Source organism: Leptinotarsa decemlineata, unplaced genomic scaffold (assembly GCF_025532065.1).
Source record: "Leptinotarsa decemlineata unplaced genomic scaffold, Ldec_3_MD MMD2_tig00000576_RagTag_RagTag, whole genome shotgun sequence".
Classification (NCBI taxonomy): domain Eukaryota; kingdom Metazoa; phylum Arthropoda; class Insecta; order Coleoptera; family Chrysomelidae; genus Leptinotarsa; species Leptinotarsa decemlineata.
Window position 1 is genome coordinate 9,420,528 of NW_027412551.1, and position 27,016 is coordinate 9,447,543.

At 33.5% G+C, this 27,016-nt stretch overlaps 1 protein-coding gene and 1 long non-coding RNA gene across 5 annotated transcripts in view; one reads left to right on the forward strand and one right to left on the reverse strand.

Annotated features, from left to right (window-relative positions):
* The first annotated feature begins 968 nt into the window (after positions 1-968).
* The window catches only part of Rtnl1 (reticulon), a 56,712-nt gene continuing 30,664 nt past the window's right edge, over positions 969-27,016 (forward strand). Inside the window, exons 1-2 of one of the 4 annotated variants that reach the window (XM_023169884.2) lie at positions 969-2,115; positions 20,383-20,418. In XM_023169884.2, the coding sequence (XP_023025652.2) occupies positions 1,131-2,115; positions 20,383-20,418 (1,021 nt within the window). In that variant the 5' untranslated portion in view covers positions 969-1,130. Of the gene's footprint in view, positions 2,116-12,073; positions 12,517-20,382; positions 20,419-27,016 lie in introns of those variants that run through there. The other 3 variants (XM_023169885.2, XM_074174402.1, XM_023169886.2) reach the window with 3 other exon arrangements.
* On the reverse strand, positions 15,855-26,888 carry LOC141481944 (uncharacterized). Its single transcript, XR_012465263.1, has 3 exons — positions 26,684-26,888; positions 16,376-16,972; positions 15,855-16,323 (listed from the first exon to the last, which is right to left on the reverse strand). It is a non-coding gene; the product is annotated as an uncharacterized lncRNA (long non-coding RNA).

A 27,016-nucleotide genomic window follows, 5' to 3' on the forward strand; every position in this document is an offset into this window, starting at 1 on the left:
AAGCTCTATGCAGCTCCGTCACACTGGAACCCGCTTTGAAAAAAATCTACCGTTTTTTAGCCTACTTTAACTACAAACGATATTAATAAATGTAGTAATATTCATTTTTGTGTAGTCTTATCGGTTTCTAAGAAAGCACTATTAATATTATTCTAACTACGAAGGACGAGTAATAATGTGCCAAAAAGTTCTGAAATAGGTTCTAAATGGATTGTAGTTTATTGTATTAACAACAAAATATTGCTATATTTTATATTCTTTTGAAGTATAGCAAAAAAAGCTACGATAACAAGACTTCAAATCATAAAATAACAATTGTCCTCAAACTACAAACGATGGAGTTGATTGTATTTGGCCGATGATGGCCTTGATGAAAATTCATCAGGTAGTCAAGTGACGTTTTATTGTGAGATTTTCACCAAATAGTTCACGAAACCACAACATGTGTTTCACTATTCAATAGCTTCAAAAGCTTTCATATGTATAGCGAATACATATTGCGGTTTGTCAACTGTCTAGTGAAAATCTCACATGAAGTGTTACTTGAATAATATTAGGTTGTTTCAAAAGTTTTGTTCGTTTTAACCTAGTGGTTGAAATGTCATAATATTCCAATTTTCAACGTCTAATTTACTCACATTACATTGGTAAATGTGAGGTAAGTACCTATACTGTAAATATGTTTTCTTTTTCTAAAAATGTTACTTGGGATTCCATTAATTTTTTTTCCTTTTGTTGTTCCATAGAGCCCCAATCTGTTCAAACCAATTCAGAAAAGTCCGAACATGTAACTTCCACCAAGAAACATAGTCAAACAAACATCGCAAGTTATTAGGGCTGCATTTGGGGACCTTCCATCAATGATAAAATAATCCGAGATACGCCTATGGCGCCAATCTCATGTGAGTCATTCCCCCCTCCACAATATCTGCATCAACAAAGAAATCCACCTTCAACACGAGACGGAGAGACGTCAGATCACTAAAATCTTTTCAGTTTGCAGCCGGCTCCGTGTTTTAAGTATTGACACATGTCATTTGCTCGTTTAAACATCAGTTTACCATCGTTTGTCAACTTAGTGCAATAAAACAAATCTAAATCCAGACTAACCTATAACAAGTGCAATAGAAATGGAGAATAAGATCGAAGATTTATCCAAGCTCAAGAGAGAAGTCGATTCCATGGACGATTTCGAACATTTGGGCCACGATTCCAGCCCATTGAAGGAAATGAAGGAATACACGAGTGACTTTTTGGGTTTGAAATCGGACGTCGCGGCGCCAGCACGTGAGTCATCCGACGAAATCAATAGTAGGGGAGGAAATACAGGAAGTTGTATTATCGGCAGTGTCGATACTTCGAGAAACGTTCCTTTGATTCCCGAAAAAATGGAATCCAATGTAACCGAAGGCGTTGACCATTTTCCAGACCGCAAAGAAGCGGACGCTAAACTGGATAAGTTCTTGCACGAGATGAATCAGCCGCCCCATCAGATTCCTGCTCTCCAAGATAAGTATAATATTCAATCTTTCGTGGACAATGAACGTGGGCTGGCCCCTGAGAAGGCACCGATTCACTCCAGTAACGATATCCTAGACCGTTACTCGGACAGTGAACCCGATGAAGAAGGCCATGTCGAGAGCTCCAAATACGGGGACTCCCCAAAAAAGAGTCACTCGGAGACGTTCCGTTCAACGGAGAATCTTCAAGGGGAAACCTTCAAGGATTTGGAAGATTTCCTAGAACTTCCAAAACAGGATAAGCCGGCGTCCAAACCTTCTGCTCCGGTTCTTGAATCCTCGAGTTTAGTCAAGGAATCGCTCCAGGAAAAAGGAACAGAACACATTGAGAGAATTTCTGAACCTGCAAGACAGAAAACACCCGAACCTGTTGAAGAAAAAACACAAGAACCTGTCAGGCAGAAGACTCCAGAACCTGTAAAGCCAAAGACACCGGAACTAGTTAGAGAGAAGACACCGGAGCCTACGAAATCTGTGGAACCTACCAAGAAACTTGTCGAACCTGAGTTGCCAAAAAAATCGGAAGACAAGTCGTCGAAAAAGCCGAAAATCGAACCTGCCGATGCCGAAGCGATTTTCTGCAAAATGGGTTTAGGTAAGTTTATAACATGCTGGAAAAAGAAAAAAACTGAAATTTTGAAATGCTTAAGTTCACTTTTACGTTGGTAAAAATCGTCATACAGAACACTTCCTGAGGAAATTATTTTTTGTAGTTTTAATCTAGGGTATCGCGTATTTTGAAAGTTTTTTTTAGTACTGTGTAATGAATTTCTGACCACCGATCGCATTTATGAACTTAAAATTTGTAGATAGAAAAAATGATAAAATATTGACCATTCGAGGAGCTCAGCTTTGAAATGACATTCTTCTAGAATGACAGATTCTTTTAATAATTCGCTCATAATATCAATTTTTTTTTGCTTATAAAAAGTTCTTTATCTCTTCATTATCAGTGTTATTGCACATACATTGTAGATATTCATACTGGTATATTTGAAGGGTTTATTTATATTTTGTTTACATTGCACCAAAAATATGCTATTTTGAAAAAGCATTAAATTCATACAGCAATATAAAGATTAAAAAATTTGATTATAAAAAATTAAATATATTTTTGTATTTCAATTTTCAATTCAATTCAATTTTATTTGGAATATGTTAATATACAATTTATTAATATTATGGTTAGGACCATTAGGAGTTTGAGGAAAGCAGCCTTGAAATGCTCAAGTTCACTTTTACGTTGGTGAAAATCGTCATACAGAACACTTCCTTACAAATTATAGTTTGTAATTTGCAAACATTTTTGAAATTTTCTAAACCAAACAACTTGAGATTTGAACTATTGCTTTTTGTCTTATAGATGAAGCACGCTTTTGAGAAAAATGTATTTTTTGAAATTGAAAAGGTTTCCATATTGTGCACACTTTTGAAGAGCACTGTATATATTTTGTCAATTCGGGAACCGGTTATTTTATTAATTTTAATTTGTTACAATTTTTGTAAGGTTCTATAATTTTATTAAAAATAAAATAGCTTGTTATTCGCTGATAATGTAGCTTTCTATAGAATAGTTTTTGAAATCGGTGGAGTATTTTAGATTTTATCCTTCACGAACAAACAAACGAAGGAACATTCAAACAAATATTTCAAATATTAGTTCCGATAACAATATTTTTAATATACCTACCTACGTGTTTGACGAACTTCTCTTTCATGGAACTTTTCTTTCATGAGAAAACTGATGAAAAGATAATATTTAGTTTTAATACTATATTTTTTGTTTTTGCGTATCCAAATGATCTCTATGAAGTTGATCCACTATCAGTAAAATTGATGAAATATTTTTTAATGATCGAGAATTTGCCCTGAAAGAAAAATAATTGTCACGCCTCTGTTTTTTATAAGGAGTTACTTTCTCAACTTGATATAAGGTTAGCACCATTACCCATTACTGTCACCAATATATATATATATCGAATAGATAGTTGTCGCAATTCATTAGATATCAGAAAAATTCCAAAAATTTTTATGAAAATAATTACATTTTTCATGTCATTTTTGTGTTGTCACAATATTTTGCACTTTGTGGCAACACCGCAATATGTAAATTTGATTTTTTTCATCAATTTTATAAAGAATCTTTTAAGAATGGAGCTAGAATTGATTTTTTGGGCATCTCTGTTGAAAAAATCGATATTGGAATAAAAAATTATGGATTTCTCCTAGTTAACGATCTAACAACAACCCCATATTTCTGAGTTTTGGCATTGCGATGTTGCCACATGGTGCAAAATATTCTTACAATACAAGCTATTACACGAAAAATGCAATTATTTCCAGAAAAATAAATACCTTTTAGGGTTCAACAATTATTTCGAAAAATATTGGTAAAATAATTTTTAATAATCGGATTTTATTAAAAATTTTACTGGGGTGGCTGTGCCAACTTGATGTCAAGGATAGCAGAGCTACCCCTTATAAAAAAAATAAGGGAGTGACAGTTATTCATCTTTCAAGACAATTTATCAACAATTAAAACAAATATGTTTTATTAATTTTACTGCAAGTGGCTTGCAATGCAATATGATCATTTGCCATTCTTTGCTTGTACCGATACGAAATTACATTCGCTTCATTCATTGAAATATTGTTGAGTGTGATCATGATGGTTGAAGGTTAGGAGTTTAAAAATAGATAATGACAATATTGAGTTTTTATTACATGGCAACACCTACGTAAATAACGAGCAAACATTTTTCCATGTATCATTTTGATTTAGATATTCTCTGTTTCTAAAGAAAATTATGATTCAGCAGTCGTGTTGATTACTCAAAATTCTCGGGGTGAGATTAGTCAATTACACATCGTGTGGTCTTACTGGCTATGTTTTCGATTTAGTCTATTTACTGATTTGAAGCCATCCACAGAGTACACTGAGAAAAAGAATTGTTTTTTTTTTCATTTAACGACTTTGTATACCCACCATTTTTTACTTATTGGCTAACTTGGTGAAAGAAAAAGAAACCTTCCTAGTTTTTTTAGCCGTCTGGAGGGGTGAAAATATTTAAAAAATTGGTAACATGAAAAATCGACATTGTACACCTGCCTAAATGATATATGTTATTCCTGACGACTCGTTCAACAAAAAAAATCATGTCAGAGTTTTCCAGGTCATCTGAGTGGGTGGAAATGGGGTGAAACCCTTTGAAAAATCGTGTCATAGAAAATTGAAAGTGTAAACCTACAAGATTGAGATATGTTATTCCTTATGACCGATTCAACAAAAAACAATGTCATGAGTTTTCAAGGCCGACTGAGGGGGTGGAAATGGGGTAGGTTTAATGTGCACACTCACAAGATTGAGATATTCCTGATGACCAATTCAACAATGTCAGATTTTTTCAGATCTGAGGGGGTGGAAATGACGTGAAAAATTGTATATCATATGAATTGTGTAATGTAATGAATTGATGGATTTTATTTAATTGTTAGTTTCTCGTCGTTTCGATCATCAGGAATAACATATATTCCAATCTTGTAGGTGTACACATTCAATTTTTTTTAGGTTTCCACCCCATTTCCACCCCCTCAGGCGGCCTGGAAAACTTTGACTTGATGTTTTTTTTTGTCGAATCGGTCATTCAGAAATAATGTAGCTCAATCTTGCAGATGTACACATTCAGTTTTTTTTGAAGTTTTCACCCCATTTTCATCCCCTTAGGCGGCCTGGAAAACTTTGACGTGAAGTTTTTTTTTTCGAATCGGTCATCAGAAATAATTTGATACCAGAGATAATCTGATACACCTTGTAGGTGTACACATTCAGTTTTCGATGATACGATTTTTCAAAAGTTTCCACCCCATTTTCAACCCCTCCAGGCTGCCTGGAAAACTTTGACGTGTATTTTTTTTGTCGAAACTGACACCACGAGGTACACATCTCAGTTTGGCTGGTATACGAAGTCGATTTTTCATGTAACGATTTTTAAATATAATTCCACCCTATTTTCATCCCTTCAGACGGCTGAACATACTAGAACGGTTCTTTTTTTTTCACTAAGTCAGTCAATAAGCGTATCACATTGAAAAATGGTAGGTGTACAAAGTCGTCGTTGGATGAAAAAAATTAAAATTAAATATTTTTTCTCAGTGTACTTTGTGGATAATAATAGCTTCACACCCGTTGCCTTATTTATTACTACTGAGATGAATTTCACAATTATGTCGATGCAGCGACGTAGTCACGGGGGCTTCGGGCGTCCAGACTTCCCCTCAGTGGTATTAAAAAATTGTAATTTTTCAAAATCGATGATTGCTATGCTTCTAACTGTGACTGAAAAACCATTTCGTCAGTAACTGAAGGTAGAACTAAAACCTCTGGCCTAGAATAAACCCTTAACAAGCATTGTTTCCAAACACCAGAACTGAAACACTTTTTTCGACGTACAATTCACCAACCAAGTTGATGTCTGGACAGGAGATAAAGTGGATTAAATACTAGATTACTCCATATCTTGAGGATGCCAACTTGGTTAATGAAACGCGGGTCGAAAAGACTGTTGTAGTTTTGGTGTTTAGGACAGTGCATGTTTTGGATTTGGATGTTTTGTGAGTAAACGATTTGCTTCGGCTCTTGCAAAATGTTTCAAATTCTTATCATCATATGACGCAATGAATTGGCCACATATTTTAATTTTTTTTCTCGACTGATTCAGACCTTGAATGAAGTTGATATTTCGAAATTCGACGGAATTTCGAAACTGGAGTCGAAATCGTGAAATCTGAAAATAACGAGTTTGTAAAATTGAACAAAAAATTAATATTTATCGTCTTCTTTGATCGTCTGTGGTTTCTCAGTCAGATTGTGTCTTTTGGTCTTATTTCCTAATTTTATACAGTGTCATCCCCAAAATATGCACCATATGCACTAAAAAGTTATTCCTGATAAAAGTTTGTGCATCCCCTAAAACTAAACATGGACCAATAAAATACAGTAAAATAAACGTAATATACGAGGAACCTTCAAATATTTGATTTTGAGACAAGAGTAAAGTGCCCTTATTTTGAAAAATTTCGGAAAATGTTATTCAGAAAATTTGTCAGCATTGAAAAATACATCTAGATTTGGAGTCATGGCAATCTAAGTGAAGTTTTTTTTAGCCATTTTTTTGGGGACTACGAAAAGAAAAATTTGCTAAAACGATACATAGACAGACAGACAGACGGTTTATTTTGAAAGCCTACAATATTACAAATTACACAACTATGGTGTTAACCATGGTCAATTTTTTTGAAGAGTAAAATAATTTTTAAAGTTTTTGGTGCTGTTATTTTTATTTTTCGTTAACACGGAAAATTAATCAAAATTATACAGTATTGCAACAAGAACCTAATATAAAAAGATATCAAATCGAAAAACAGCAAAATAAAATAGGTATTTTGGAACAAATTCATTGATTTTCTGGAGATTAATTTGGAGAATTATTTTGGACAAGAAAATCTCCAGAAAATCAACGAGTTTGTTCCGAAATACCTATTTTATTTTGATGTTTTGCGATTTGATATTATTGAATATCAAGTTCTTGTTACAGTACTGTATAATTTTGAGTAACTTTCGGTCTTAACAAAAAATAAAAATAACTTTGCACCACAAACTTTGAAAATTATTTTACTCTTCAAAAGAATTGAACGTGGTTAACACCATAGTTGTGTAATTCGTAATATTACAGGCTTTTAAGATAAACCGTCTTATATAGGATGATGTTCATTTATCGTTTTAGCAAAATTTTTTTCGTAGTTCCCATTTTTAAAAAATGGGTAAAAAAATAAAACTTCACTTAGATGGCCATGTCTTAAAATCAGGATGTATTTTTTAATGCTGAACAAATTTTGTAAATAACATTTTCCGAGATTCTTCAAAATAAGAGTACTTTACTCTTGTCTCAAAATCAAATATTTGAAGGCCCCTCGTATGTTACGTATGTTTTACCGTATTTTGTTGGTGCATGTTTAGTTTTAGGGGATGCACAAACTTTTATCGAGAATAACATTTTGTCGAAAAACCCTTAATAAATAAGTTTCCCAAATGGTGCATACTTTGGGGATGACACTGTATGTATTTTGGGAGATTATTTGAAAAAATTGGATGAACATTTTGCATCTCTTATTCATAAAATGGATGAATTTCTATACTATACTTCCAAAATAGTAGCCAATAAATTCTCAGAAATTACTAACTTTGTTGCCTTAACCTGTCTCTTGCAGTGGCGTACGGAAATTAGACTAAACATATGAAGAAAATAATGATAAAATATATGGAATCAAAACCTTGACGTTTCATGCAATAATATTTCTGAGAATGTAGTTCCTACTATTATGGAATTGTACTATAGCAAGAAAGACAAAATTTAGTGAAGTTTACGAATCTTCACTAGGCTAATCAGTGGTCCTTGTCATTCCACCTGCTACATAATTTTACAAAATGATTACAGCTCCAGGTATAGTGTTTTCAGAGCTATACTGAATTGACATTTCAAACCTTAATAAAAACTCTTCAGGTAAGTACTCGAAATTATGTTACATCATTTGCGAACAAAGTCGCAGGTATGTATTCGGTCTTTTTTATAAAAAACAGGACAAATAATATATATCCTCGTATATATCAGTGAAGTTAATGACTTTTTCCATAATTTTATATGTTTTTCGATATATTGAAAACCCACTAAAATTAATTTGCTCTAACACAATATGTTCGATTATACAAACACCAAAATTCTATATTTCGAACCAGATTCAAATAAAAAGCAATATCTAGAGATGGTTGAAATAAAAATTAAAGAAAACAATAATAACAAACAGACAGACATCGATAATCAACATTTATTCATTTCTAGTAGCAAAAAACCCTGAATAATATTGCTCGAGCAGCTAAAAAAAGTTTCATTTACTTTCTTAACAGACCAAATCCCAGAAATTCTGATAAACCCTAATACCAAAATAAATATTTTGAGTTCTGGTTTGTAAGTATATGTTTACGTGCGTTAATATTCAAGCTTTGTACCCTACTTCATCAACTTCATAATCTTAGGAATGTTTGAAGAAGATTATCTAAGAAACAACGATTAAACGAATTACTCCAATCATTTATTAAGGGACGTAATGGAAAGAAGTTTTGCCAAAGAAACAGCGATTATGATTTTGTTATTAAAATAAAAAACTCCCAATTTGTTCAAGTAGATGTAGGTATTTGCAAGATCAACAAACAACAGCTGTGGCATGTTTTCAATATTAAAAAGGATATATTTGTAGGAGAGATTAGTTTTGAATATTTTTCCTAGATCATATTCCTGAAAAGTCCAAGAGTCATGATTTTACATTTTTTTTAGTTTTCAAAAATTGGTTAATAATATTTCAGCATACAATGAGTTGCTTACATAGCAAATATTAAGTTGTTTCAAAAGTTTTGTTCGCTTTCATGAGTCTACTTTAAACTGTAATATATCAGGATTCGATGAAGTCGACGAAGGCCGATCGTGCCTGGTCCTGATTAGCGATGGTTGTAACGGTGGGAAATTTATTGAAGTGCTTGAAAAGATGCTAGTTAGTTTGCGAGAGGTCTGGGAAGTACAGCTACCGTACTGAGTCATGGCCGGTGGGGTGAAACTTTGCACCAGTCATGTTAAAATTTTTATAACAAATTTTTAATTTCTCTCTAAAAATGTCCGTATCAGTAAAAATTTATCAGAAAAGTTAAACTCCATGATGAGTTTGTTATGTATACATGAATTGATGACAATTAACCGAACTTGTTTTTTTAAATAAAGGGGATATCTGTCAAAAATAAGTAAAACGTTAACTTTATCCTAGTTCCATGAAATTTGGCATATGGATATAAAATTGCCGTAGACACAACTTTTTCAAGTAACTTTTTGTTAAATTCGATCTAGAAATACACTTTTTCAATTTTTTTCAAAAAAAAGTTGAATTTGACAAACACTGAACGTCAGTGGGTCACAGTTGGCCGCATCATTTTAAGTTAAATTTAAAGCACAAACAAGTGCCGAAGTTAAACTTCATTGAAACTTTTCGAAAAAAAAGTTTCCCATATGGTGCGCACTTTAATGGTGACACTGTATATATTGATTTCCAAAAATCAACTTCTATTCACACAAATATTCATTGAGATAGAAAGATAATTCGTTTGGCAGTGAGTTTGTGGTAGGGAAAGAAAAACAATAATTCAAAACTATAACATAATGTTGTAAATCATGCCCGAAAGAAAATAACGCCGGCCGCCAATGGTGTCGTAGCTAAGAGCGCGCGAATGTACGATGATTCCCTGCCACTCAGAAGCAACGAGAATAATGCTACCGACTTCGGCGAAATTTCCACGGAATTCGATTACGATATTTAAACGCTAGCTGCGAGTATATCGACACAGTCAAGTGGACGTTACAGTGCGTGACGCGAAATGATCTATCAAGGCGATAGACATTCAAAAAATAATAGTTGAAGTTTAGTTGAAGTGTTTGTTCTATTAAAGTGAAATAAAGTTAAGTTTGATAATTCATGGTAGTCAATTATTGGTCAACCCACGGGGAAAAACGTAACAATAACTAAGTACGAACAGAGCAACAAAAAAAAGAGGTGATTCAGAACTCAAACTGGAAAAAAATGGATTGAACGAACTTTGAATGTCTGAAAAATGATTATCAACATCTTACAGAATTGATTCTTGCGGTACCCCACATACCTATTATATTTTTTTGAATCAATTATGTCACCCATATACTTATACAATAAATCATTTTGAAACTAGATGCATTATTCTTAGAATATTTTTATGGCCCACAGTATCAAATGCTTGCTTTTGGTCTAATTAAAGACCTACGTGTTTTGTTTGAAGCTTGATCTAGCTCAAATTAGGTTATGTCATCTAATACTGTGTACTCCGTGTCATATTTTTTCAAATCCATATTGTCCATCATGCAATAATTTTGACTTCTAGAAATATCTAAAACATCTGAAATGTTATGACTTCTCAATAAATTTAGATATAGCTGAAATTGGTCTATAATATGTCATTTGTTCTTTTCTACTTGCTTCAGATAATGGTTTCCTCAGGAAATTTGCTTCATCAGATACCAAATCTTTTGAAAAGGGAAGATCTTGCCCATCACATAATAATTTCGACTTTTCAAAATATTCAAACAATCGAGAATGTGCAAAACTTCTCAAGGATTTTAAATGAAACTGGTAAAACTGAATTAGGTCTTTTAATGAATTTGTCATTTGGTTTTTTTTACTTGCTTTAAATAATGGTTTTTCTCCGGCAATTTTCGCAGTATCAGGTACCAAATGTGTTGAGAAAGACATATTTATCAGTTTACCTATCAGCGGCGCTCTGTGCGATGGAAAGTTTTTTCATTAGATATGTAGTATATCTGTTTTGACTAATAATCGTGTATTGACTTGAGAAACTTTGAGTGGACTGTAATTTTTTCTAATCTTGCTATTTGACTTGAAATTAAACACTACTTTATGAAAGTATGCGTCCATTCCCTTTTATTGATACAAACTAAACTTATTTTCTTAAAAAAAAAAAATTGAGGCCACTTAGTGGAAATTTTCGCAGTATCAGGTACCAAATGTGTTGAGAAAGAAATATTTATCAGTTTACCTATCAGCGGCGCCCTGTGCGGTGGAAAGTTTTTTCATTAGATATGTAGTATATCTGTTTTGACTAATAATCGTGTATTGACTTGAGAAACTTTTGAGTGGACTGTAATTTTTTCTAATCTTGCTATTTGACTTGAAATTAAACACTACTTTATGAAAGTATGCGTCCATTCCCTTTTATTGATACAAACTAAACTTATTTTCTTAAAAAAAAAATTGAGGCCACTTAGTGGCTTGCATAGAAGTCCTGCCTTTGATACATTTCTAAGTAGACTAAACAAATCTCGTTTTTTTTAAACACTTAAGGAGACGAAAAAAGGGTCACAAACATGTCGTCGATCACTGTGGACACTAGCGGCGCACTTGGGAGGAATAAAATTCTCGACAAATCGATAATGAAGTTTTTCTTTTGTAGAGAACAAATCGGGACTATAGAAAGTATGTGTGTTTTACCGCGTATTTTATTGATGACGCATGTGTATTCTTTTGTCGACCTAATTGTAGAATTTCGTGTTCAAAAAAAGGAACTGTACATGCTCAACATATTTTTTTTTAACAAAACACAAACGCGTAAGGCGCTCTAAGAGCGAATCACATTGGATTTGAAACCCTGGAGATTAAATCCATTTGGAAAAACGTTCTCAGGAAGTTTATTCCACATTAACGCAGTTCTCCAATTGAAAGAGTTCTTGAACAGTGAATGAGTGAAGTTAATACCAGAAAGAAACCTTTTCAAAATAAGAAACTCCTGTCGGGTACGCCACTGGCGCTCGCGATAGCACCAGTCTGGAACTAGCGCACATCTCGACATGAGCACGACCTTGTCCTTGTTGCAATGAAACAATTGAATTTCAACGACGGAGTAGCGGAAAATTCAATTGTTTTCTAGGCAAATTCAGACGAAATTTTACATACCCAAGATAATTATTATGCTTTCATGATTAAGTGTTTCACGAAATAGCCCTTTGGACTTTCCTCTTCAAACACTCCCTAATAAGGTACAAAGTCTCTCATCAGCGTCAACTCAGGGTCGATAACGATTTCGTACGCTTGCTCAGTAGGTATTGGACGTCAGTGTTGTCGATCGTACCTGTGTTTTCTTCCGTTCCCTTCAGTGCAGTGAGGGTCGTTTTTGTTTTGAAAACTGTCGTTTGTCAGTGTGTGCGTGTATCCAAAATGGAGCAGGAATTGAAAAAGGTCGCCAGCGAAGTCGTCGATGAAGTTCTCAACGGTGTGCAAGATCTCAAACACGTCCAGGGTGGTGTTAAGGAAAAGTCTTGTCAGAAGTCGCTGTTGTGCGTTTTCTTCTCCCCAAGTATGTAATATTTTAGGTTCTCGATGGTGGACGGTGTTGAACTTAAACAAGCTTTCAATTGGTAGAGATACAATATACATTAGAGATATTTTGTTGGTTCAGACACCGCCCAGTCGATACATTTTTTTCAATTGAGTAAGGTCAATTTGAGATGGTATATTTTTTGGTAGGTTTATACTTCATTTCAAAAAAAAGTTAAATGGAAAGTTATGGGATAATTTATACAAGGGCAAATTTCCGAGTTTATAAAAACATAAAAAAAAGAAAAAAGAAGCCAACAACTTGTGTATTTTATATTTGCCCACAAAAACTGGAAACAGTGTTCAAAATGTTTTTTGTTTTTAAGGTTTTTAACCTTCCACAATTGAAAAATGAATATATTCAGATCGAAAGGTAATCTTTACAAATAAAATGAAGGGTAAAGAGTTAACCTAAAAAGTTATTGCGTAATATAAAGGCTAGAAAAACTAATCTAATTATTACCAATTACTTGCAGTATTTATGAATTTTGTCTACCTTAAAAATGAAATGAATTATTATAAAAATAAAATTCATATAAAGTACTATTTGTTTTTACCTGAGATAATACTTGGTAGTCGTCTAATATGCCAGTTTTCAAGTTAACAAATGAGCTCATCAAGTCTCTAAAATCTTTTTTTATTTGAAAGATTATCCTTTTCCTTCTGCTCTGGAATATCCCACACCAATTTCATTATAATATTTTTTTTCATTTGTTGATTGTCCTTGGAAAATGAGGGAATCGATCCAGCCTTTAATCGGTGAAGACACCTCCCAAGGATTATGTTTGCTTATCTTCCTGGATTGATTAATGCGGGAAAACGTCTTCGATCCGGCCTTTAACCGTTGCGAACAGTACTTCAGATACTTTGATAACCAACACCTTCACAACAGTCTGAAATAGCTTTCCAAACAATTGTACAGGCATACGAGCCTTCAAACAATTAATTTTCACCTGTTGGTAAAGGCAAGACAGAGCGTGTAAGACAGAGTTGAAAACTCTTCATTTTCAAATATACAGTACATTTCTTTAATGCCCCCCCCTTTTATTTTTTGAACAGGTCAACTCAAAAGACAAACACATTAATATCGATATTTCTAGAAATATTTCTTTTTATCTGCCATATGGCAATTCCCACAACTCGATAAGGTTTGTTATTTTTTGTTTATAAAAACGTCAAAAAATGTCAGTACGACAATGAATATCACGTTTTCTGGGAAACATACCCAATATCCAGAAAAAATTAACGTTTGGGCAGTAACATTTGGGAAACCATATTGTAGGACCTCTATTTATTGATTGAAGTTTAACAGGGGAACTGTATTTGAATATGCTGGAAACTACTGTTGACTCTCTCATCACTGAAATCGTCGAAGCGAATCATAATGAATTAGATATGAATATTGTATTCCAACAAGACGAGCATCACCACATTACTCCAGACAAGTAAGAAACTATTTGGATACTACTTTTCCCGTTCGTTGGATTCTCCGTCGAGGTCCTGCAGAATGGCAAGCCCACTCGCCAGATTTGACACGTTTGGACTTTTTCTATGGAGCAGTTTGAAGCAAAAGGTGTACGAAACTGAACCTGCTTCAATATTGGATATACGGCAGAGAATAATAAATATTCGGCGTGAAATATCGGATAGGCTCTTCATATGTCAAGAAGTTCAAGGCAATCATTTCGAGCTTCTTCTGAACTGACCTCAAGCTCATTACCTCATTATATGTAGGTAAATGTCAATGTATTCAGGCAATTATTAAAAGTTCGCCATTTTGTAGTAGTTGTAGATATTATATTCTAGGGTTGTGAAGCATTTGTCAGGAGCTTGAAAAAGATGTGTCACAAGACCCCCCTTTCCATTTAATTTTTTCCCAGATGGCGCCCAGTCCTCATCTTTAATATATATATATATATATATATATATATATATATATATATATATATATATATATATATATATATATATATATAAATTGTTAATCAAAAAATATCTTATAAACAATACATTTGTTCAAAACAATTTTTAAACAAATAGGGCTAAAAATTGTGAAGAATCATTTTTATGTAACTGTAAGTTATGAAAATACGAATAAATTTAAATATTGAAAAATATTTTTTTTTTCATTGCTCTAATTGGACTTTTCACTTTTTAACGTCTTTGATTAATAATAACAAGGTGGAAAATCAAAATTTTTCAATGTTTCCAATGGGAATCTTTTTTAAAGGCTTCCAAAAAAAGCTCCAAGAAGTGACCAAAATTTGAGGTTTTTGGTTTAAAAATTATTAGTTATTGGAGTTATTGAATTTAATTTAGAAAACATAAAAGGGTGTGTGGGGGTAGTTTTTCTGCCCGGCAAAATATTTTGAGATATAGGTCTCATTCAACACCTCTCAGAGTATGTAGTTATGCAAAAAAATCCCCATCCACTAATATTTTAATGGAGTTATTAAATTTAATTTAGAAAACATAAAAGGGTGTGTGGGGGTCGTTTTTCTGCCCGGCAAAATATTTTGAGATATAGTTCTCATTCAGCACCTCTCATACTATGTAATTATGCGAAAAAAATTCCCATCCACTAACCAAAAAATCCCCATCCACGAATATTTTAATGGAGTAATTGAATTTAATTTTAAAAACATATGAGGGTTTGTGGGGGTAGTTTTTCTGACCGGCAAAATATTTTGAGATATAGGTCTCATTCAGCACCTCTCAAAGTATGTAATTATGCAAAAAAATCCCCATCCACGAATATTTTGATGGAGTTATTGAATTTAATTTTGAAAACAAGTAAGGGTGCGTGGGGGTCGTTTTTCTGCCCGGCAAAATATTTTGAGACATAGGTCTCATTCAGTACCTCTCATAGTGTTATCATGCAAAAAAACCCATCCTCTAATATTTTGATGGAGTTATTGAATTTACTTTTGAAAACAAATAAGGGTGCGTGGGGGTTGCATTTCTACCCGGCAAATTATTATGAGATATAGGTCTCATTCAGCACCTCTCATAGTATGTAATTATGAAAAAAAATCCCCATCCATGAATATTTTAATGTAGTTATTGAATTTAGTTTTGAAAACAAATAAGGGTGCGTGGGGGTAGTTTTTCTGCCCGACAAAATATTCTGAGGTATAGGTTTCATTCAGCACCTCTTATAGTATGTAATTATGGAAAAAAATCCCCATCCACGAATATTGTGATGGACTTATTGAATTTAATTTTGAAAACATAAACGGGTGTATGGGGGTACTTTTTCTGCCCGGCAAAATATTCTGAGATATAGGTCTCATTCAGCACCTTTCATAGTATGTAATCATGCAAAAAAATGCCATCCACGAATATTCTGATGGATTTATTGAAGTTTATTTTCAAAGCATGTACGGTTGTGTGAAGATAGGTTTTTTGCCTGGCAAAATATTATGAGATACAGGTCAGATCCTCTCATCAATATAATGAATCAATATTCATTTCTCGAAGAACATTCTGCAGTGAATTTTCATTAATTATTGGAAATAGTCGTAGATGTTCTCCAATTTACAACACATTTTGGATGCCGCTGATGCCGTGTGCAGTAGGCTCACGCTACAAACTCATGGCTAGAAATCCGTGGCTGCCTTCACACTCGTCACAAAAAGGATATTGTTACCCAAACCATTAGTTGTCATATTCAAGGCCTCTCTGTACCTACATTCATTGGTAAACAGATATAGGTATCCCCTGTAATCACTAATCTCTGGAAGCTTAACCTCAGACTCTTGGCTATGTACTATTCCACTGAATGATTCTAGAACAATTAAGTCGTCATTATTTATATTTCATATCATGTGCGTAAATACCATTATAGTTTATCAGACTTGTAGTAAACAATCGAGCATGCTGTGTATTCGTGCATTTTACAATGAACTTGTTCCATCCAGTGGCGAACCTGGCGAAGGCACTATCGACTTTATCTGTTAACATCGTCAATACAAGTCGTGTCATCATGAAAATTTGTCTTATGCTGATTTAGCGGGGCTATGGAGCTTTTGACTAGCTCCCCAACTGGCGAAGCTTCCAAGAAAAAATCCGGAAAGGAAACGGGCAAGGCATCTCATAACAAACTCGCACAGAGAAATGTCGCACAAGAAATGTCTTACAATTTTTAATGTTTTTTTTTTTAATTTTCTCATCAAACAGTGTTGTTTACAGCTCACGCGTTTTATTTAGTCACATTTAAAGTTCTTGCTGGTGTTAAATGTCTTGCATAATGAAGAACAATAGTGAGGAATTGTGTGTTCCTGACGATGTTGAAGAGGCTGCAAAAAGACCTTTAATTGAATTGTTACCAAAAAAATTGGTACAGCAGTACGACATTGCATATTGTAATTTTCTTAGCTGGTGTAGACTCAAAAATGTCCAAGGAAATTTAAGCGAAACCGTCTTCTTAAGCCTATCTAGAAGAGAAATAAAAAATATGGGATTCATCAACTTTGTGGAGCAAATTTTCAATGATAGTCATGGTGTTAATACAAGCGAATATTTTAAGGTAATAGCATTCTTAAAGCGGAAAAATGAAAGTTATAGACCCAAAAAATCAAAAACTCTTACGTTTGAACAAATCCAGAGGTTTATAAATGAGGCGCCAGGTGAAAAATATTTGACGTGAAGAGCACGGCGTGAAGAGCCGTGCCATTTATTGATAGAAGACATTAAATTAGTGGATAAATCATGAATTGTTAAAATTCTGAATACAAAAACGAAAATATGCATTTGCATTGTTAGAAAAAATATTGACCATTTTAATAAATACGTTGCATTCCGCCCTTCTGTTATCAATCATCAACGTTTTTTTCTGAAACACTCAAATTATAAGTGCAGATTATTATGGATTATTATGGATTTCATACTCTATGTTATCCATGAAAATTTCCGCCAGTAAGGGACTCAAAGGATTCCCCATTATTAGTCCTTCATTGTATGAAAAGAATTCTCCGTCAAACTGGAAATAATTTTGAGACACACAAATGTGAGTAAATCAACAATCTCCTGTTTTATCAGTGGATTCACGTGGTTTTTGTCTAAGAGACACTCCACTAGTCCAATTGTTTCAGTTGGCGGGATACTGGGAAATAAATTTTGGACATCGAACGATATTAATTTTGAGTTATCTGGGAGGATTACGTCTTTAATATTATCCACTAATTGATAAGAATTATTTATACTAAATATAGTATATAGTAACAGAATTTAATTGTATCTATATCTATTGTTCATAATAAAACTTCCTTGAAAATTGAATAGTTATGTTTTGTTTATTGCTATTTGGTCGAAAAAAATCGCGTTGAAAATACTTTTAACACTAGTGTTAAAAATATTTTTGACACGCTACACATCATCTTTTAATAAATACACATCAACTTTTAATAAATACTGTTGACAACCATTAAAAATGTCACTTTTAATAACAGTTGTACAAAAACGAATTTTTATGGTGCTATGTATGGTAATACAAGCTATGAACATAAGAGTCTAAAAAATATTTCTATTGTCTTAAGTTGGTCCGCTACTTTTGTTGTAAAAAGACGGTAACCGTCGGTTACTGAACGACCAACAGGTGGTTGACCACCACCATAGTTGAACCTTTTTTCATAATACTAATTATTTACATTCAAAAATTCACCTGATGCCGTCCATGAACTGAGAGTGTATGGTTTACAAATTCTACCTGTTATCGTTTTCACTATAAAGTATTTAAGTTGGTACCTACTACTGTTGTCTACAGTGTGAAAAAGCTAAATGGAATAAATTTATTCTGGTTACTGGTTGGTTACTGTACATATAAAAAACCCAATTTTTTAAATGGGAAGTATAGGTTTGTGATATATCGTTTGGAAGGTATCTTCATTCTCTATTCAATAATGTTGTCGCTTTTAAGTTTATTGCAACAATTAAGACAAAATAAATTAAAACAATGTGGTTACCGAAATTCGATAAAATACACTTAAAAACTAAAATGTAATGCAAAACGTAATGAAATGTAGAATATGAAAAAGAACTTTGTATGTTAACGAAGTAGATGTTCAAAATGTTCACTCAAATACAACTGTCTTCTCATAATTCAACGTATCAGGCGTGACCGACCTAATCGCAAGCGTAATTCGTTCTTTCAAGTCATTCAAATCTGAAGGTTTAGTTTTGAACACATTACTTATCCCTATATAAAGAAATCAATTGATGAAAGATCAGGTGATCGCGCTGGCCATTTAATCGATCCTCACCTCCCTATCCACCGATTGGGAAATGTTATATCGTGATATTACCGGACATTAACTTTGTAATGTGGAGGTGCTCCATCCTGCTGAAACCATATCGTATTCACTGGAACTTGAGGGTTTCTTGGATCAGGATATAAATTTGCTAAACTTGGAAGGACATTATTCTGTAGTGTCAAATAATTATCGACATTCAAGTTGCCCTTAATGAAAAAGGGACCAATATGGTTTCCTACAATCCCCGCCTAAACATTAACCTTTTGTGGCTATTGTGTGTGTTCTTCTCTCATCCAGTGAGGATTTTCCGTTGATCAGTAGCGGCAATTTTGCCGATTAGCATAACCGTTAAGAGACAAAGTACACTCATCAGAAAACATAACGTCTTCTAATTGAATAATATTGTTATCCAACATGTCCATCATTTGCTCACAAAAATAAGTTCTTCTATCAAAATCGTTAATATGTGTATGTTAATATGTTTACTATCGATGTATGGCTGACATTGAATGTAGTGGATGCCTGTCTACTCAATGTATGTGGGTTTTCCTCAGACTCAAGCATTACATCCAATTTGAGTTCATCATTCATTGCATTGGCAGCTGCTTTTTTATCTGCCCCACATGACCAAGCTCGCGAAACTGTTTCTCTATTGTTCCTTGAGATATGGGCAATAAATTAGGAAATTTCTCTTGAAATATGCGAGCTACTTCCTGTTGTGTTAGGGTTTTATCTCCGTTACCAAGCATTTGTAAAACTGTTATTTTATGCATTTCCGTTAATCTAACCATTTGTCAGACTTGAAGTTAACCAACTTTAAACTTAAATTAAAATACTGACAACTAATGTTGTAACATACAAAACAAGTTGACAAGGCGTTTCAAACTAACGTTGCCACGGAAATTATTTACAGTTTTTTAAAGGATACCATCTAAAAAGAACATTGGTATGGTTTCTGCTTACTTTTTATTATCAATACCTCAACATGAAATAAGTTTTGAGTATATTGCAATAAGTTTTGGGTGTATTTTATCGAATTTCGATAACCATATGATTTTAATTTATCTTATCTCAATTGTTGCAATAAATTTGAAAGCGATAACATTTTTGAATATATAATGAAGAGGTCTTTCAAACGTTATATCACAAGCGTATACTTCCCATTTGAAAAATTGGGGGTTGTACCAGTCATTCAAAGGGGTTGAAGGTAGGGGTAGCATTTTTCAGTTGAAGTATGTCAAATTGTATTCCATTTAGCTTTTACACACTGTATAAGAGTTGTAGTGGCTACAGAGGAAGCTACCATGTTAGCAAAACGCGTGATTATCATGGATATGTAAATTATGGTACGGGTATGATACTGCCTCTTATAATTGATTCATTAATTTTTTCCTGCAATAGAGATATTAGGAGCGGTACAGTTTCTAATTGATGCCCTATGTGTACCATCTCTTCTGAATGAAAGTATTATATTATGTACACACAGGAAGTTATTTAATTCGGTTGAGGTCATATTGTTTAATACCACCCATAAAATAATTTATTTTGTACATATAATATAACTAATCCTCTAACACTAATATTCACCTTTTCAGATGCATGGTTTAACCCAGAAAAATTGGATCCAAAAGGTAAGGCTTATTTAACACTTTCCTTTTCCATTAATGAACTAATTAAATGCCTCATTTTTGATTTGATATGAGAAATCCGTGTTGATTTTCTTATCATTCGTAAAAATAACATACAAAATGTGGTAACTTCGAGGTATACGAGGACTGTTCAAAAAATAATGTGGACGTTTGAATTTCGATTAGCGATTCTTTTTATTTTTTTATGTTGGTTCACTCGTCTCGATTATATGTTCAAGTGTCAGAAGAATTTGGACCAAATTTTGTGTGAAAAAATTTAATTGAGTGTTCAAAAACACTTGAAATATTGACAGTGGCATACGATGATTGTACTCATGAGTCAGAAAAATGTTTGCGACGATTAAGGAGATAAAAATCTAATCGCTAAGAGAGCTCAAGGACATACCAAAAAGTGAGGGGGACTACTTTGAAGAGGGCAAAATAGAAATAACCTTATTTTTTCAACAGATCTCGTATAGGTAAGTGAATGTATTTCATATGAAATACATTCACTTACCTATATAATAAAAGTATTACTGATTAGTAACAGCTAATAACGGAAAAAATCAAGTCAGTCCGAGTGACCAGGGATGAAGTGGGGTAAACTTTAACGATGAAAAGTGGTTTTTCACAATTTCCAGCAAAATTATACGTTATATGAAAAAAAGTTACTGAATATTTAGATGATAAAAAGATACTGTAAGGACTATTTTTGTATGTAACTCATAATTTTCTAACAAAAATTGTAAAAGGCAGTAATTTTTTGTGATTTGTTCCTCCCACAAAAATTATTAACACAATATTTGCCGGTAACTTATCTTTTCATGTCTTGACGAATAAAAATGTTGAGTTTTGAAAGATATCAAACGTGAAAAACACCTTATATCCATGTGTTGGAGATATTTTTTTTCAAAATTAGCAATGGTCGTTTTTAGATGTTGAAAAAACATAACGTTAGATACTATCGAAAAATTGCTCAGAAAATCTGAAAAACTTGATTTTTAATATTTTTACATAAATTAACTGTTAAAATTCTTGCAAAATGTGAATTCAATATAACATTGAAATCATTTTGAATCGTTGAGGTATGTAGTGTTGGAAAAAACAATCAAACTACTTTGATAATTAGATAATTAGAATAAAAGCAAATTAAAAGATGTAAACAATCACTTCAAAAAATAAATAAGAACAAGGTATGGTGGAACCAATTGGATGTCGGAAACAGAAAGACGATTTAGTCTGATCGGTACTGACATCTCTAATATCTTCTAATCTTGTGCAGTGATAGGCATAAAAATCCCATTCGCCTAAACTCCTAACTGAATATTTAACAAGAAACAAATCGCATTGAATTAAATCAATGTTAATACTATCAGAAGAGTAGATATGTTATGAGAGAGCTAGGACCGAAATGGTCGTTTTAACAAATCTCCAAGGAAAAAAACCAGTTCCAACATGTCATTTTTGTCACTTGGTTTTCCAAAAAGTCACTAGATTTGCCAGTATAATATATTAACGACTTAATAGTCTGGAACATCGAAGAAAGGTTGAAAATTTGTCTGTATACATTCTTTCACGGGGAGTGTTCAAGTGACTTGGCACATTTGATTCCACTAAGAGATGTACATGTCAGAAATACGCGACGGATTGTGGCTGCTCATCGTTTTGAGGTTCAACTCGGTACACCTCGAATTTCTCTGTTCAAGAACTCTATCATTTGGAGAACGGCGTATATGTTGAATAAACTTCCTGAGAATGTTTTTTCAAATGGATTTAATCTCCAGCGATTCAAACTCGATGTGAATTACCACTTTCGCACATTAAGGATTTCCTGTAGTTCTTGTGTTTTGTCCTTTGAAAGAAGTCACTAGATTTGACAAAAAATCACTAGGTTTTCCAAAATATCACTAGATTTGTCTAAAAGTCACTAGATTTCTTCAAAAAGTCCCTATATTCCCCCAAATATTCACTAGAATTTCCAAAGGTTCATGAGTACCAGAATCGAAATTCTCATTTACCAATAGGAATCTCAGCGAAAACCTAGTGGATTCTTAGGTAAAGGGACTTTTTGAAAAAATCTTATGACATTTTTCTAGTGACTTTTTGCAAAACTAGTGACTTTTTGGATAAATCTAGTGACTTTTTGATCAAGTCTAGTGAATTTTTAGTAAATTCAGTGACAAAAACGACATGTTGAACCTGCTTTTTTGAAAGGAGATTTACATGATGAACGGCCATTTCAGTCCTAGCTCTCTCATAGCACATCTACTCAGAAGGAACAAAATCCGGGTCGAAAGGAACTTGTAGTGAAAAACGTTTTGTCTGCCACTGCGGTAGTGGCAGTGGCAGTGTGTAGTATCCCAAGGTCAATACTCACACCACAGCCGCAGTAGCAGACAAAATGACAAATTTAATTTCTTCTAATCGTACTTTCAAACCATCCATTTCGATTAATTCATTGTATATTTTCATATAAGACACATCAACATTTGCATAATGTTTCTCATTATTGCACTTGATATTGACTTATTATTATTTGCTCAATGTCAGGGTGAATATTCACAGAGTAGTAAGTTTTTATTAATCATATTTGGTTACGCATATTGCATGAATAATTTTATGCAAATTTTTAACCTTCAACGACTTCTAAAAACTGCGACGACAATTTGCTCGGTTAAGTGATATCCAATTTGCCATCTGAAGTTGACAGATATGGGTGTCTTTTGTGGTTGAAGTCTTGCATAATTCAGCAGACTCAAGGACATACCACAAAGAGCATACGGTAGGTTGCCTTTTATGTTTCGGGATTTGGCAACCCTAGTATTGCAATCTGGCAACTGGAATTAAATCGTGAACAGTTTCGTGCGATTATTTTTTACAACTTTCGACGTGGATTAACTCAGCAGCAGTGCATGGATGAACTTGATTCAATTCTTGGCGATGAAGCTCCATCAAGGACCAGTGTTTATCGATGGTATGATAATTCAATCGTGGTCGTAGTTCAGTCCAAGACGAATTCCGAAAACCATTGATGCTGTGCGCGAACTGACATTGCAGGATCGTCATGTGACCTATCGTGAGATTAGTGGGACCAGCATATATTCAATATTGCATAAATATTTGCCTGTCAAAAAAAATTGTTTGCATTGGATCCCACACAATTTGTCAATCGCTATGACATCGTGACAGGTGATGAATCGTGGATTTACGCGTATGAGCCCGAAAGTAAATAGCAGTCGACTGTATGGGTGTTTCAAGAAGAGCCAAATCCAACAAAAGTTGTTAGCGCACGAAGCACTTACAAGCAAATGGTCGCCTGTTTTTTCGGAAAAACTGGACATGTTGCAACCGTACCACTAGAACAACGCAGAACAGTCAATTCTGAGTGGCTCACAACTATTTGTTTGCCAGTTGTCTTCCAAGAAATTAGGAAAACCAACCGCCCAAGACGGATCACTCTTCACCACGACAATGCAAGCTCTTATACATCGGCTCAAACAACTGCATTTTTGACCACCTCATCGATTTGATGAGTTATCCACCGTATAGTCCTGACTTGGCACCGAATGATTACTTTTTATTCCCGCACGTAAAAAAACACCTGAAGAAGCGGTTGCTGCATTAAGAATGCATGTTTTGGAGATACCTCAATCAGAGTGGCAAAAGTGATTCGACAATGGGCTTGTTTCATGCTATGGAAAATGATACTGGTTTGCTTATAGACTGAGTTAGGGGTATATTATACCTATCAAGCCTAATGGGTCCCAAAATCTATATTTGCAGAAATAATAATTCGAAAAGCAAGAATTTAAATTGGTCGCGTGTCTGTTGACCAATAAAATTGATCGTGTCTACAGCGGAGTTGCCAAGTGTATTGGTTTTTAATATCCAATCACAGATCTGATGATCCAATTTGACAGACGCCATTTTTGTTGTTACTGTTGTCAACTCGGTGTGAATACAACTGTTACAATTATATAATTACAGAACGTTTTTTTTTGTAAAAGGTAGGTCTCGGCGGGTACCCAGTGTCATTACCCGTGTCATTAGTTTACATTCCGAAAAATATTTTTTCAGGTTAATTTTGGATTGATATGTTCTGGAGTAATTCTACATTTCACTGTACATATTTTTGCTTCTCGTTTCAGTCACCATACTGCTCCTTGGCCGAGATAAAATAAAAATTACATCAAAATTCTCCATCCTTCGATAAAAGACAAAGTCTGAAATGAATATCATATAAATAAAAAGGACCTACTAAATATACCGCCTACCGTTTCAATTTTTCATTCTTCATTTCGGTACCAAAGTATTGCAAATTTTTCAAGTAAAATTCATCGATCATTTCAAAATCGACTCTTGGTAGCTAAGTGGTCGGGAGTCAGCTTTAACAAAACTAGGCTCAACGTTCATTTTGAAATTATTTTAACCAAAATACGAAGTTTGGAAAGAGCACATTGTCGCATACACTACAGAGGGCGCTGGCTGACTGGATGACAATATGGCTAATATACCAGTAACGTTAAATTTCTTATTTTTTGGTGGGTGGCATGAATGCATAATTGATTTATTTCATTAGGGTTCATGAACATTCGAAAACCATTTGAAAACTCAGCTCGTTTAATTCTATTTAGAATTATATTTAGATATAACTTGTACTGTATCAGTTATCAAGGCAAATATTATTGTCCATTTTTATGCTTAATTCGTGGATTCGAGCCAATCTTATTATTGTATATTTATTTTATTTGCTGGCTTCAATCTTAAAAAAATGAATGAATAATTACAGAAAATTTTAATTGATCGTTCATTTTCTCAGGAAAATTTAGTACCCATATCACAATTTATTGGTTAATTCGGCATTGAAAATATATGTCACATCGGATCCATTCTGCTTGCTTTTGCAACATTGTGTTTCAACTTTTTTTTAGCTGACAACTCGGGTAGGAACAATTCCGTTTTTTCATCGAGTTTAATTTGTGTATGTTTTGAAAATGTTTTAGAGATATATTTGAATATTAATATGATTTTAATTGTGCGGAAAGACACAAGACAATAGAAAGCGCAATGGTTTATTAGTGAGTTATTTCATATAATGAGTTTAGGTTCCCAAAGGATAAAATGATGAGAAAAAAAAATGGGTGAGAGTATTGAAAAGAAAGAACTACAATCCTTCGACTCTTCCAAGACTTTACTACAGAAATCATTTAAAAAGTGATTATAGGGGAACAAAAATATTGAATTTGATGACAGTTTTTTATTTCAACTTCAAGTATTCTCCACAGAAAGTATTATCTGAAGTTAATCCTGTCCTGTTACTGAAAGTATAAAACAAAATTATTTGAACTTTATCATATGATTAATGATATTATTACCTCAGAAGCTTTTGTTGGATCAGTTCGAGTACAGTCAATTCTGTCTATACTTGACCTCATTCAACCTTCCTCCCAGATTTTGGAAGATTCAACAGATTACCTCTAACGCCTATAATGCTTGAATTTAGTAGCTATATTAGGAGGTATGTATAGAGGAATCGTTTTTTTATAATAAATTGCAGTTGTACAGATTGAGGATTGTAGAATAAATTGAATATTTGAAAAGATTCTTTAATCCAGTTTGCTATATTTTTTGATTTTCATAACTGTATATTATTAAATAATGCATAAAATGATAGTTTAGGTAAATATTTTTTGATCTATCGACTTTGTGTACTGATTTTAAATATAGAACTTATTTGCAAACATGATTTTTCGTGTACATTTTGTTTCATGTGGAGATTTTTTTAAAAATTGAAACGTTAACGGGTTCATATACACTTCCATAATTAAATTAATAATTATAGGCTTCGTAAATTTTACGATTTGGCAAATGTTGATTATTTCTATTGTTCCTATTGGTCAATCAAACAAGAAGCGGGAATAGGGGCGTGACGTCACCACCCTACCACATTCCATTTTTAATAATTAATTACGGGAAAACTACGGTACTCAGAGAGATGAAATAAAGTGCACTGTTTTTTAATTAAAAATTTCTATCAAGTGAACTATAAACCAAAAATCATGAAAAGCCCATTGATTCAAACGCTTGCAAAAGTGTATAGATCTTCATGAGGAATATTTTGAAAAACAATACAGTGATTTTCGATTATTAAAATTTGTTTTTGTTCTCTAATCCCGAAATATAAAAGGCAACTATCAGAACTGCTTCGGGGTAGTAGTATAAATTATTCCCTTCGAAAATTATTCCCCCAAATTCAGAAATTACCTACCTTTCCCTCTTCCCGTTGATATGTAATGTGCTACATAACTCTGCCTGTCTTTTAAAATAATCAAAATCCAGCGTTTCCTTTAGAAAACCATCCTGTTTCAGAACTGTTTTAGACTAGAGTAAATAATGTGGGGACGGGAAAGTGTCTCAGGAATCTGAGACACCTTCCTGTCCACTTTCAATCACGCACAGCCTAGCCGTCACCACGTAATCACTCCGGCAAGTTAAAAATATCGATTTCCAGAATCAGAGAGATCGTTGCGCATGCTCGCCATCCTGGTTTTATTTATTTAACATTCTCCGTATCAACAAACAAATCGACCCTGTTCCGCCG